The sequence below is a fragment of the Anomaloglossus baeobatrachus genome, chromosome 4, assembly GCF_048569485.1.
Source record: "Anomaloglossus baeobatrachus isolate aAnoBae1 chromosome 4, aAnoBae1.hap1, whole genome shotgun sequence".
NCBI lineage: Eukaryota > Metazoa > Chordata > Amphibia > Anura > Aromobatidae > Anomaloglossus > Anomaloglossus baeobatrachus.
Window position 1 is genome coordinate 618808525 of NC_134356.1, and position 15375 is coordinate 618823899.

The 15375-nt window shown below is 47.8% G+C and overlaps 1 protein-coding gene across 2 annotated transcripts in view; it reads right to left on the bottom strand.

Annotated features, from left to right (window-relative positions):
- The window catches only part of DDX56 (DEAD-box helicase 56), a 135744-nt gene that overhangs the window by 19709 nt on the left and 100660 nt on the right, over positions 1-15375 (bottom strand). For both annotated transcript variants that reach the window (XM_075346262.1, XM_075346263.1), the window contains 2 exons: positions 13631-13736; positions 11970-12064 (listed from right to left, as the gene is read on the bottom strand). In XM_075346262.1, the coding sequence (XP_075202377.1) occupies positions 11970-12064; positions 13631-13736 (201 nt within the window). The remainder of the gene's footprint in view (positions 1-11969; positions 12065-13630; positions 13737-15375) is intronic.

The following is a 15375-nucleotide window of genomic DNA, read 5'->3' on the forward strand; positions in this document are numbered from 1 at the left end:
AAAGATCTCAACCTGGGGACAGATGGACAATGAGGGGAATGTGGTAGACCTGGGGAGAATAGAGCGGGGAAACTTATCTGGTAAATCCGTAGTGGACTCACTTGCCAATTCCTCCAGGACACGAACCGCCTCCCGTTCAGCTCGACTGTTGAGGCCCAATTCAGAAAGATTGTTCTTGGAATGTAGTTTTTTTAAAATAATTTTCCTTGAGAAGAGGTGCAAATCCTTTAAGGCTGTAAAATAATCAAAATGATTAGATGGAACAAATGTGAGACCCAGGGACAGAACCTCCCGTTGTTGAGGGGTAATAGAATGGGAGGATAAGTTAATTACCTCCAAAGTTCTGTTCCTGGCTCTCTTATCAGTCTGTGTAGGTGGTGTTGTCTTACGTTTAGTTGATTGTGTAGTAGACCTCAAATTTCTGATAAAGCCCATCCGATCATTCCCAGCCTCAGCATCCTCCCTTCGAACTGAATTGTCCTCAACAGACGAGACCGATGAGAAGGAGGCAGAACGATCACGTTGTAACTGTCTAGGATTTCTATATTGTTTCCTCCACCTATAGACTTTGTTACTCTGAAAATCCAAGAGATCCCTCTGATATTTTTTAGTCTTAGTTCCTATAATTTCTTTTTCCCATTTAAGGATTTCAGCATCGAGATCAGCATAAAATTTTGAAGATCTCTCAGGAGAAAGTAATTTCCTAATATCATCCTGGGTAGTACCCAGATCAGCATCAAGTTCATTTAGGGAATTCTCATTGGATTTTACCAGCAATGTAATGAACCCCCTTGAGCAGTTAGTTGCTAGCTCCTCCCAATCACTTTTAAATGCGTCATCCTCCGTGAGGAAAGCAGGAAAAACCTGAACCCGTAACCCTCTGGGGATGAGGCCACAGGTCAGATACCTCTCCAGGAAAGCTTTATTCCACCATAAACGTAGTCTCTTATGCATGAGCTCTTTATATTTATTAGTAAGATCAGTAGAATCCTTAGAGTTAAAATCAATGCTTGCACCACTTTCTCCCCCAAACACTTGGTCAAGTTGTGAACGCCATGTTAGTTCGCGTGCCTTAAAGTCCATTTTACCAGATGATGTAGCTGTGAAAACACAGAACATATATACAATCAAATACATCCAGTATGTCATAAACATATTTCTTACATGTGGATACTCCAGAAGATATGAACACTCAGAAAAAGCGGAGTCATAATCCAAAATTTATATTAAAAAGGTATACGTTTATTCAGTACAAAATTCATACAAATAACATACAATAAAAACTGGGGGAATGAGGTGCAAGGAGCAGCTAACTACCACAGTAAAGGTAATTGGTGAGCATAAAAAAATTCAAATGGTATGTAGTGCAACCCACATCCGGTGCGATTAACAACAGTGCAATAGTGCCGCAATCTGGTTAGTCAAATCCTTCAACACACTAAAGTAACAACAGTAACCCTAGGAATCCTCCTCCCACCATATACTATAGGCCTGTAACGTTGTAATAAGTATAAGTAATATGGTTATGGAGGCAAGGATCCCAGTGGTCACATAGTGCTATATCGCAGGTGTGTGGATGAAAGACAGGCATCCAGAGCTCAGCACTTAATATTAGGCTGATTACATTGGATGTGTAACAGAGCCGCACAACAGCCAGAGTAAGATGTAAGATTAAAGTAAGATTATAAATGCTCACCCATGATTTGAAAAGTGGTAGGACTGTCCAGGGGGCCCCGACGCTGCGTTTCGCGTAGGGCTTCCTCGGGGGGCCATGCATTGGTTGTGTGTACTGGGCTTTTTAAAGCCCAGAGTAACTGTGAAATTACCGCCACACTCGGCGCATGCGCAGCGCGAGCGGGCAGCACGGACGCATCACTTCCGGCCTCAGAGTGACGTCGCGGGTCAGGGAAAACCCTGGTGACGTCACAGTGTCCCGCCCACATCACTCGGAGAGACCTTCCAGGATACGTCTAAGCCGCCAGCTCCCGGCGCGCATGCGCACCAGCAATTACACAGGCGGACGGAAGTGATGCGTCCGTGCTGCCCGCTCGCGCTGCGCATGCGCCGAGTGTGGCGGTAATTTCACAGTTACTCTGGGCTTTAAAAAGCCCAGTACACACAACCAATGCATGGCCCCCCGAGGAAGCCCTACGCGAAACGCAGCGTCGGGGCCCCCTGGACAGTCCTACCACTTTTCAAATCATGGGTGAGCATTTATAATCTTACTTTAATCTTACATCTTACTCTGGCTGTTGTGCGGCTCTGTTACACATCCAATGTAATCAGCCTAATATTAAGTGCTGAGCTCTGGATGCCTGTCTTTCATCCACACACCTGCGATATAGCACTATGTGACCACTGGGATCCTTGCCTCCATAACCATATTACTTATACTTATTACAACGTTACAGGCCTATAGTATATGGTGGGAGGAGGATTCCTAGGGTTACTGTTGTTACTTTAGTGTGTTGAAGGATTTGACTAACCAGATTGCGGCACTATTGCACTGTTGTTAATCGCACCGGATGTGGGTTGCACTACATACCATTTGAATTTTTTTATGCTCACCAATTACCTTTACTGTGGTAGTTAGCTGCTCCTTGCACCTCATTCCCCCAGTTTTTATTGTATGTTATTTGTATGAATTTTGTACTGAATAAACGTATACCTTTTTAATATAAATTTTGGATTATGACTCCGCTTTTTCTGAGTGTTCATATCTTCTGGAGTATCCACATGTAAGAAATATGTTTATGACATACTGGATGTATTTGATTGTATATATGTTCTGTGTTTTCACAGCTACATCATCTGGTAAAATGGACTTTAAGGCACGCGAACTAACATGGCGTGCACAACTTGACCAAGTGTTTGGGGGAGAAAGTGGTGCAAGCATTGATTTTAACTCTAAGGATTCTACTGATCTTACTATAATAATAATAATAATAATAATAATAATCTTTATTTCTATAGCGCCAACATATTCCGTAGCGCTTTACAATTCAGGAGGATCATATACAAACAAGTAACAGTTATAGAAATACAATATTTAGAGGGGAAAAAAAAATACAACCCTGCTCGTGAGAGCTTACAATCTACAATGAGATGGGGGGAGAGGCAAGGTTCAAGTGCTTATTTACAATGACAATCCAACCATCTCACGGAAATGGGGCTGGATAATGGTTTCCTGGACCAGTGGGCCCGAGCCTTGAGATGCCTTTGGGTGCCATGGAGTTTGATGTGGAGCTATGTTGTGAGAGGTTGTAGAGGGACTATGTGAATCGAATCTGATTAGGGAGTGTGATAGGCCGCCCTAAAAAGATGCGTCTTTAGGGTGCGTCTGAAGCTGAGTAAGTTGTGATTTGTCCTAACTTCTTGGGGTAGAGCGTTCCAGAGGGTTGGTGCAATAATAAATATAAAGAGCTCATGCATAAGAGACTACGTTTATGGTGGAATAAAGCTTTCCTGGAGAGGTATCTGACCTGTGGCCTCATCCCCAGAGGGTTACGGGTTCAGGTTTTTCCTGCTTTCCTCACGGAGGATGACGCATTTAAAAGTGATTGGGAGGAGCTAGCAACTAACTGCTCAAGGGGGTTCATTACATTGCTGGTAAAATCCAATGAGAATTCCCTAAATGAACTTGATGCTGATCTGGGTACTACCCAGGATGATATTAGGAAATTACTTTCTCCTGAGAGATCTTCAAAATTTTATGCTGATCTCGATGCTGAAATCCTTAAATGGGAAAAAGAAATTATAGGAACTAAGACTAAAAAATATCAGAGGGATCTCTTGGATTTTCAGAGTAACAAAGTCTATAGGTGGAGGAAACAATATAGAAATCCTAGACAGTTACAACGTGATCGTTCTGCCTCCTTCTCATCGGTCTCGTCTGTTGAGGACAATTCAGTTCGAAGGGAGGATGCTGAGGCTGGGAATGATCGGATGGGCTTTATCAGAAATTTGAGGTCTACTACACAATCAACTAAACGTAAGACAACACCACCTACACAGACTGATAAGAGAGCCAGGAACAGAACTTTGGAGGTAATTAACTTATCCTCCCATTCTATTACCCCTCAACAACGGGAGGTTCTGTCCCTGGGTCTCACATTTGTTCCATCTAATCATTTTGATTATTTTACAGCCTTAAAGGATTTGCACCTCTTCTCAAGGAAAATTATTTTAAAAAAACTACATTCCAAGAACAATCTTTCTGAATTGGGCCTCAACAGTCGAGCTGAACGGGAGGCGGTTCGTGTCCTGGAGGAATTGGCAAGTGAGTCCACTACGGATTTACCAGATAAGTTTCCCCGCTCTATTCTCCCCAGGTCTACCACATTCCCCTCATTGTCCATCTGTCCCCAGGTTGAGATCTTTACACAGTTGGTGGCTAATGATCTGAAACAGATTAATAATAAAAAGAAAAAGGATAACCTTACTTCGGATCAAAGATTGGCCCTATACGAGTTAAAATCCTGGGATGACGTACTTTTCAAACCTGCGGACAAGGGGGGGAATGTGGTTATCTGGCCTGTGGAGAAATATGAGCGTGAGGTGTTTAGGCAGCTCCGCAGTAAGGAGGTTTATACCATTCTGACCCACAACCCTATGGGAAGCTTCTCCTCCATCTTATTGAAGATTCTGGAGCGGGCACTAAATGCGGGCATCATTACCAAAAAAGTCTTTGACGGTCTTATGGTAAAAAATCCCATCATTCCTACATTTTATCTGTTGCCAAAAATTCATAAAGACCCCCTGAATCCACCCGGACGTCCAATTGTCTCTGGCATAGGAGGGCTATGCGATCCAATTTGTAAATTCATCGAACATTATTTGCACCCTTTAGTGGAAACGCTGCCCTCCTATGTCAGGGATACTATGGACGTCCTCCAACGTCTGGATGGCATGACCCTGGAGCCAGATATGTTCCTGGTGGTTGCGGATGTCGAAAGCCTTTACACAAGTATTAAACATGTTGATGGGTTGGAGGCATCACAATTTTTTCTGACCATGAGTAATCTTGATGGGGACTTGGTTGGTCTGGTGTTGGAGTTGTTGCGGTTCATACTTACACACAATTTTTTTATTTTTAAGGATAGGTATTTTTTACAGCAACAGGGTACAGCCATGGGAGCGGCGTGTGCCCCGTCGTATGCTAACCTCTTCCTGGGACTCTGGGAGAGGGGCATCTTCGGCGGGGCAGACGTTGCTCCCCAGGTACAAGGATGGTACAGATACATCGATGATGTACTGTTCATCTGGCAGGGCTCACTTTTTGATTTAGATACATTTATGAAGGGATTGAACTGCAACGACTCCAACATCAGACTCACCTATAAGGCTGACAAACGGGAGATTGATTTCCTGGACATAAAAATCTTGGTACAGTCTGATGGCACTGTGCATACTGACCTGTACAGAAAGGAGACCTCTGTTAATGCCCTCCTGCACGCCTCCTCGGCCCATACACCATCTACCATTAGGGCAATTCCGACGGGCCAGTTCCTCAGAGCTAGAAGAATTTGCTCTACGGGCACGCTGTTTGAGGAACAGGCCAATGATTTAAGAGATAGGTTCTCTGAGAGGGGCTATAGCAGGAGGTGCATTAGGAGAGGTTACCTTAGGGCCAAATCTAGTAAGAGGAATGACCTTTTAACACCCACCTCCAGACAGTCATCCCCTGGTGCCATACGCTTTATCTCCACTTATAACCACCGGTGGGAGCGGATGCGTGAAATCCTACAGAAGCATTGGTCCATTCTGCTCACTGAGCCAACATTGGCTGGTGTTCTACCTATATCTCCCCTGATGACAGCAAGGAGAAGTATGAACTTGAAGGACCATTTGGTCAAAAGCCACTATGTGGCAAAGGTGAACAGTCCCTGGGCTGTGGGTGGGAGAAGGGTTGGCTTTTATCCTTGCGGTGATTGCCGTGCATGTTCCAATATGGTGAGATCTACAGTATTCTCTTCGGCGGACGGATTGAGAGAATTTAAAATATTGGATTTTATATCATGCAATAGTACCTATGTGGTGTACTATGCAACATGCACCTGTAATTTAATTTATGTGGGCCTCACCTCCAGGGAACTGCGTGTTCGCACACGTGAACACGTAAGAGACATCATAGCAGCACGCACCGCTGAGGAGCCGTCCCTTCTCAAACCCATACCGAGGCACTTTTTTGCCTACCACAATTGTGATCCTGTTGGTTTCCGGGTCCGGGGCATTGAACAGGTTAAGATTGGTGCGAGAGGGGGCGATATGAAGCGCCTCCTGGCACAACGCGAATGTCGTTGGATCCATATTCTGGGAACGCTCAGACCAGGAGGTCTTAATGAGCAACAGAGCTTTGCCCCATTTTTGTAAATTATGCTGAGCTCTTCTCTTTTTGGGTCCTTAGTTTTTAATTGTGTGTTTATTTTTATTTATTCTTATTTGTGTCTTTTATCTATTTTCTGTGTAGGTCGATGTGATCCATATCTCTCTCAACTAATGATTTCATCATCCCGGGCAACAAACTCTTTATGGTGTATACTGCTATGAATAACTGTTGCTCAGCCCTATGTACTATATATATGTGTTACATTCTGGGTAAACTCTATATGGCTGATCCCTCTTCCTATAATACGTGTTTTATGATCTTCTGTTTACCTTCTGCCTGTGTAATTGCTGGTGCGCATGCGCGCCGGGAGCTGGCGGCTTAGACGTATCCTGGAAGGTCTCTCCGAGTGATGTGGGCGGGACACTGTGACGTCACCAGGGTTTTCCCTGACCCGCGACGTCACTCTGAGGCCGGAAGTGATGCGTCCGTGCTGCCCGCTCGCGCTGCGCATGCGCCGAGTGTGGCGGTAATTTCACAGTTACTCTGGGCTTTAAAAAGCCCAGTACACACAACCAATGCATGGCCCCCCGAGGAAGCCCTACGCGAAACGCAGCGTCGGGGCCCCCTGGACAGTCCTACCACTTTTCAAATCATGGGTGAGCATTTATAATCTTACTTTAATCTTACATCTTACTCTGGCTGTTGTGCGGCTCTGTTACACATCCAATGTAATCAGCCTAATATTAAGTGCTGAGCTCTGGATGCCTGTCTTTCATCCACACACCTGCGATATAGCACTATGTGACCACTGGGATCCTTGCCTCCATAACCATATTACTTATACTTATTACAACGTTACAGGCCTATAGTATATGGTGGGAGGAGGATTCCTAGGGTTACTGTTGTTACTTTAGTGTGTTGAAGGATTTGACTAACCAGATTGCGGCACTATTGCACTGTTGTTAATCGCACCGGATGTGGGTTGCACTACATACCATTTGAATTTTTTTATGCTCACCAATTACCTTTACTGTGGTAGTTAGCTGCTCCTTGCACCTCATTCCCCCAGTTTTTATTGTATGTTATTTGTATGAATTTTGTACTGAATAAACGTATACCTTTTTAATATAAATTTTGGATTATGACTCCGCTTTTTCTGAGTGTTCATATCTTCTGGAGTATCCACATGTAAGAAATATGTTTATGACATACTGGATGTATTTGATTGGATAACGAGGGAATTAGCCGAAGCCACCGCAGTACGGTGAGCAGCCTCTAGCATGGCAGACATGGCATAAGAAGAAAAAGCTGAAGCTTGAGAGGTTAAAGAAACCATCTCGGGCATAGGTTCCCTGGTGAGAGAATGTATCTCCTCTAGAGAAGCAGAAATGGCTCCACGTTCGAGCAGACCTCACAATGTGGATAGGTGCTTGGTTCAGGCAGCAGGAGCTTGCATGCAGCGCATGTAGTATAAAGCGTTGGAGCCTTGCTCCTCGTGTGAGACATGCTGCTGGAGTGGGAAAAAAGTAGCTTGTACAAGTAAATGAACCCCAGGGAGTATATGCAGAGGTCCACAACCATAGACCGGCTGTGGCTTACCAGACTGCAGGAAGCGGTTTGTGTGCCCTCCAGATCCCGAAGCCCAGACCCTCAATGCACAGCACCTCAGCAGGGGTGCAGAGTGCAGGACGCAGAATGAATCCTTCCAAGAAAATGGCCGCCGGAGCGAAGAGAGGGGGCGGGACTTGGGGCGTCTCCTGTAGGAGAGCGGGAACTGGAGGGCCATAGAGGCCTGCAGGGGGGGGGGGGGGAGTCACTCACAAGTAGTGGGGAGTGTCCCTCCCCTGTGCAGGACGGCCGCCGGGAGGGGCCGCGCCTGTCCCTCTGCCTGAGTGACATGCGAGGGCAGGAAACAGAAACTAGGCCTCCGGTGATGCCGGGGCCTAAATTTGAGCCACGAGGCCGACGCGCAGGCACCATCGGCGCGGTTTTCGGCGAAAAGCCAGAAAACCCGCTGGAAATGTCAAAACAAGTACCACAAACACACTCTCCCCACACAATAAAGGACATGGACCCCAACATATGAAAGTCTCAGTACTTAGCTGCTGAGACACAGGACCCGGTCCCTGGGGATGAGTGCTCCGGTCCAGCAGGATCCTCAAGGGGCTGTGGACGGAGACCGGTCTCCTGTCAGGCACGGAGACCGCGGTGGATCCCACTTCAATCCAGAGCCCAGGAGGGATGGTGAAGGAAAACGGCATGTAAGGATCCAGCCTTGGAAATCAACCTTACAACACCACCGACACAGTGGGGTGAGAAGGGATATGCCGGGACTCCAGACGTGGACCCCATTTCTTCAATCTTTATCCAAATAAAAATCAAAAATCTAGAAAATGCATGTGTGGATGTATCCTCCTGAACACAAAGCAATAAACTGGATGTGACTGGCTCACCAGGGGGTGTATAGGCTCAGAGGGAGGAGCTACACTTTTAGGTGTAGTACTTTGTGTGTCCTCCGGAGGCAGAAGCTAAACACCCAAGGTCTGGATCTCCCAAAGGAACGATAAAGAAAGTAGATTTCTCTAATAAGATATATTACATATTTGCCTATTTTCGGGGGATACTATTAATTTATTAAATAAAAATTAAAATAAAATGGTTACCCTTCAGATAAACATGCAGGTAGTTGCTTTTTGTAGAGCCAGTGTCCCTGGATTGATGCTGACTTACTCACCGCACCAGCCGGGTTACGTCCTCCCCCTGCACCCTCCTGGCCATTCACGTTTACTGCTGCCTCCTTCCCCTACCGGGGCCTGTGTGTGCAACCCAGGTTTTCAGGAAATGCACCTCAGCCTATGTCTGAGAGGCAATGTGTATTTAAGGCACCCTCCCATTAGGAGAGGTGCCTGTGCAACACCTTTAGTCAGTGTCCTGTCTGTCTAGCTAGTTGTCAGGTCCAGTTATCCCTATGCCCGTCACCTATACCCGAGTCTGCTTTCCCATACCTATGGGTCTCTACCATGCCCACCACAGCCGTCCGTCCCCGCCTGCCCGTCTGCCTCAGACATCCCGCCTTTACCTGTGCCTATACCAGAGTCCGTCACCTGTCCTGGGGGTCAGCTGCCACAGTCCCGATCACTACCCTGGGAGTAGTTCTGGCGTCTGCCTCGTGGTAGGTGCTTAGCTAAACGCCTCCCACTAAATGGTAAGCCCGGGACCTCCAGTGGTCCAGTGGGTCCACTAATCCCGTCGCTTGCTGCTCCTACACCGGTCGTGAGCATTACAGGCTTTATTTCCAATATGTCAATAGGTCAAAGCGCTTTAAAGGCAAAAAATCTACATATAGTAGATTGCCTTGTGTTTCAGAGGTTAATAAAAAGTACATAGATAATGCCTGTCATCCAAAAGTGTCCTGGGGCATAGAAATTCTTATACAGGACAAAATTAATAATAATAATAATAATAATAATAATAATAATAATAATAAAAAATGTGTTACTCTTTAAACTAGACCTAAAACCAATAGGTATAATTACACCAAATATAAGGAATCTAATGAGAAGGAATCCTGCAATAAGGTTCCCCCCGATATACGCAGCCCCTCCATCCTCCCGGGGAAGCACCGCCCCGTTATACGCAGCCCCTCCATCCTCCCGGGGAAGCACCGCCCCGTTATACGCAGCCCCTCCATCCTCCAGGGGAAGCACCGCCCAGTTATACGCAGCCCCTCCATCCTCCCGGGGAAGCACCGCCCAGTTATACGCAGCCCCTCCATCCTCCAGGGGAAGCACCGCCCAGTTATACGCAGCCCCTCCATCCTCCCGGGGAAGCACCGCCCCGTTATACGCAGCCCCTCCATCTTCCCGGGGAAGCACCGCCCCGTTATACGCAGCCCCTCCATCCTCCCGGGGAAGCACCGCCCAGTTATACACAGCCCCTCCATCCTCCCGAGGAAGCACCGCCCAGTTATACGCAGCCCCTCCATCCTCCCGAGGAAGCACCGCCCCGTTATACGCAGCCCCTCCATCCTCCTGGGGAAGCACCGGTGCGGGCTGCAGAGGGGAGAGAAGTGGTTTTTGTACAATTCTTTTAATCACTTATTTTCTGAACAAATCTGTAGAAACAAGGGTCAAAGAAGCCCAGAGAACAGTCTGCGGGTAAATGTGCACTAGCTACACGTTACCGTCACACCTAAGAGCAAACACCTTCCTCTTTACAGGAGTCTGTATTAAAATAAAAGCCTGGGACGGAATACACTTTGGTACAATGAATTGTGCTGCGGTTCGGCAGCATCTATAGCAATGTTTATTGAATTTGGTTTTACGTTAACACATCCACTGGATGGTAAAATTCTATATATTATTGAGGCCTCTCCTAGTTATAGTAACTTTATGAAGTCTGCGGTGCCATCTAGTGGCTGAACATCATAAATCTCCTCCGCTCAATTTCTGTGGTAAAATCCCTATAAAGGGGAGGTTCACTACTCTGCAATAGTCGCCCCATCCCTGTAAAACTGATAGAGAAGGCTTTTATCAAATACCTTGTTCAACCAATTCTGCGTCTGAGCGGCGCTATTGTGGTCCACTTCATCCCTATGACGTGATTGGGCTGTGGGCAGCGTTTCACAGCTCGTCACGACCTGGCATTGCTCCTGCTTGCGCCGCTCTGAAGTGAAAGAGTGCGCATGACATGCTGCTCTGTGACGCTGGTCTGTGACGAGTGGTGAAACACCGCCCACAGTACAGTCACTCAGGAAGACTGGGGCCAACCTCAGTGATGTCAGGTCAACCGGAAAGTTGACGTGACATCACCACATCTCAGAGGTCACGGAGCCCAGGGGTGTCACTGCATGGGGATGAGCGGACCGCAATAGCGCCACTCAGAGGCAGAATTGGCTGAACAAGGTATTTGAAAAAAGCCTTCTCTATCAGTTTCACAAAGATGTTGCCACTATTGCAGAGTAGTGAACCACCTCTTTAAACGGAACTGGTCACGTGAAAAAAGTTTTATTAGCCTGTAGATATGAGATTAATCTGCAGGGTAATAGCATTTTGCACCCGCCCAGTGCCTGCACTTAGTGCCCCGCTGCTGAGAGGAAATTAACTCTATCCCTCCCGGCAGCATTCAGCTTTCAGTCATAGGAGAGGTGCCAGCATGGATTCAGTCACCACTCTGTGTATACAGAGCCACGACTGTAACTGCCCCCCACATTGACTGACAGCCGCTCTGCATTAGAACCAGCTGTCAGTCAGTGCGCAGCACAGTTACAGCCGTCGCTCACTCTAGCACTGTACCCACGCTAGTGATTGAACCCCCGCCAGCGCCGCCCCTCTAGCACTGTGCCCTGGATTCAAAATCCCACCATTGACAACATCTGCGTGGAGTCTGCAGGTCATCCCGCTGTTTGTGGGGATGTCAGTTGTACTGATCAGAGGAATTTAGATTCTGAGCCCCATAAGTGTGCGGCAGTATGGTCCAAGCGGTTAGGTGACCAATACAATACGGACCGCTGGAAGGAGGCCGCAGCGCTGAGAAAGTAACAAGCCCTTTAGCTTTTGCCACCCAATTTCATAACCAGCCGTGGAGTACAGCAGACAATCTGCACAGTTCATGGATCTGGCGTTTGTCGGGGGGCACTCACCTTTTTGGGAGGGGCTTTGGAGGGTCCTGGGTGAACTCTTCTCTTCTTTCTTTTATTTAGCACGGGATGTGCAACAGATCGCAGGGAAGGAGGAACTGCAATGAGAGAAAAGAGGAATATTACTGCAGTGATGGACGGGGTAAGGAAATAATTCAGAGTTTGGAATGAAGACAACTAAACCGATAAATCAAGACTTCAATGTGAGCTGTACTCTCAGCAAAGTGCACAGATCACCAGGGCAGCCGAATACGAGGAACTGTCTGATGTATCATTATCCAAAGATACCAACTGTAAAGACAGGAAAGGCAGACAACAGTATGGTGCCCCCCACAGTACACTATTCTCCCACCCCACCGCCCCCCCCACACAGTATGGTGCCCCCCACAGTACACTATTCCCCCCCCCCCCCCCACACAGTATGGTGCCCCCCACAGTACACTATTCTCCCACCCCCCCCCCCACACACTGTATGGTGCCCCCCACAGTACACTATTCTCCCACCCCCACACACAGTATGGTGCCCCCCACAGTACACTATTCTCCCACCCCCCCACACACAGTATGGTGCCCCCCACAGTACACTATTCTCCCCCCCCCCCCCCACACACTGTATGGTGCCCCCCACAGTACACTATTCTCCCACCCCCCCCCACACACAGTATGGTGCCCCCCACAGTACACTATTCTCCCACCACACACACACACACACACACACACACACACACAGTATGGTGCCCTTCACAGTACACTATCCTCCCCACACACACACACACAATGGTCCCCTCCACAGTACACTATCGCCCCCTTAGACACACAGTATAATGCCCCCAAGATTACATATACACACACACACACTATGGTGCCTCCTACAGTACATTACTCCCCCAAAGAGTATGGTGCCACAGTACAGTATCCCCCGCAGAGTATGGTGTCCCCCAAAATACAGTATCCCCCGCAGAGTATTGTGTTCCCCACAGTACAGTATCCACCCCCACACATAGTATGATGCCCCCCACAGTACATTATATATACACAAACACAGTATGGTGCCACCCAACAGTACATCATCTTTCCTCCCCCACACCCACACCATGGTTCCCCCCACAGTGCATTATATACACACACACACACACAGTATGGTATGGTGACCCCCAACAGTACATTATCTCTCCCCCCACCTACCCTATAGTGCCCCCAACAGTACAGTATCTCCACACACAGTATGGTGCCCCCCACAGTACATTATATATACAAACACACACACTACAGATCGGATGAGCCCTGGCACTAACACTGAGGTCCTGTTCTGCATTACCAGAATTCCCTGTCAGTTCCGGCATCGCAGAGATAAACCACAAATGGCAGCGACACCTGGACTCTGATGAAAGAAATGACGGCGCACACACAATGGCAGACATTGTGCGCTTATCCTCGTGGACACTTCCCCCGGTTATTAACACACAATGATTGTAATTAGTTTTGCTCTTGGCTTTGGCTGATGGATGAGACAGGACGGGGAGGGGGATTTCGCTGTATACTCAGAATTCCCCTGCAGGGTATATGGAAATTATTCTCAGATTTTCCAGTGGGATAGCACCACCGAGATACACAGGAACCAATCCTTCGTCTATGTCCCCGCGGGCAGTTAAGCGCACACTTACTTAGGTATTCCGGAACATTTTTCAGATGAGGTTTCACAATGGCGGGGTGCAGGGGTTTGTCATGTCGGAGGAGGTTGAAATCCCTTGGGTTATCGTCAAAATAAGTCTGTGGGCAGAAGAGGAAAGATTAGGAAAGAAGATGTCATTTATCACATGTCCACAGCCACAAATAAGAAATAGGGTCACAGATCAGAAATACCGTATTTTTCGCATTATAAGATGCACTTTTGTTCCCCCAAATTTTGAGGGGGGAAGTAGGGGGTGCATCTTATAATCCCAATATACGGATTATATACTGCAGGGCCCAGGGAAGGTGAGGGCAGCTCTGGAGCGCTGCTGGAGGCTGGGGCAGGCTGGTGAAGGCTGCAGGAGGCAGCGGGAGATCTCCTGCTCCCGCTCATATAATATGCACTGCCGCTCTCCATCACCGTGGTGCTGAAACCGCACCGCGGTGATGGGCTGGGGGAGCAGGGCATATTATATGTGCCTGCGCCCCCCTTTGATGGCACATCCTCCCCCTGTGTTAGATACATGCTGCTGCTCGACTAAATTAAAAAAGCTTTAGTTACCACCTCCAGCGCTGATTTCCCGGTGTCTCCCTGCTGCCGCTGTAATCAGGCACTTAGAGATTATGTTCACTCTGCTGTGCCGATCACATGACCGCCACCGAGAAGCAGGAAGTGCAGGAGCTCAGCAGAACGGAGGGAGGCACGAGGGAGGACAGCGCTGGAGAAGGGAAGTAAAGAGTTTTTATTTTACTATGGGCAGCAGCATGGGGGCCATATCAAACACAGGGGGACGTGTGCCATCCATAGGAGACCTGTGCCAGCTGTAGGAGACATGTGCCATCTATAGGAGACCTGTGCCAGCTGTAGGGGACGTGTGCCATCAATGGGGGACATGTGCCAGCACAAGGGGGCTATATTCAATATAAGGGCGCCATATCCAGATTAAGGAGGCTAATTTTAGGATGGGGGGGATATGGGGGACATATATCCTATATGATTTGTTAGACGGACACTAGCATTATAAGACGGACCCCATTTAACATTAAAAGAAGGGAATTTTGTTACTTACCGTAAATTCCTTTTCTTCTAGCTCCTATTGGGAGACCCAGACGATTGGGTGTATAGTACTGCCTCCGGAGGCCACACAAAGCATTACACTAAAAAGTGTAAGGCCCCTCCCCTTCTGGCTATACACCCCCCGTGGGATCACGGGCTGATCAGTTTTAGTGCTAAAGCAAGAAGGAGGAAAGCCAATAACTGGTTTAAACAAATTCACTCCGAAGTAACATCGGAGAACTGAAAACCATTCAACATGAACAACATGTGTACCCGAAAACAACCAAAAATCCCGAAGGACAACAGGGCGGGTGCTGGGTCTCCCAATAGGAGCTAGAAGAAAAGGAATTTACGGTAAGTAACAAAATTCCCTTCTTCTTCGGCGCTCCATTGGGAGACCCAGACGATTGGGACGTCCAAAAGCTGTCCCTGGGTGGGTAAAGAAATACCTCATGTTAGAGCTGCAAAGACAGTCCTCCCCTACGGGGAGGCAACTGCCGCCTGCAGGACTCTTCTACCTAGGCTGGCGTCCGCCGAAGCATAGGTATGCACCTGATAATGTTTGGTGAAAGTGTGCAGACTCGACCAGGTAGCTGCCTGGCACACCTGTTGAGCCGTAGCCTGGTGTCGTAATGCCCAGGACGCACCCACGGCTCTGGTAGAATGGGCCTTCAGCCCTGA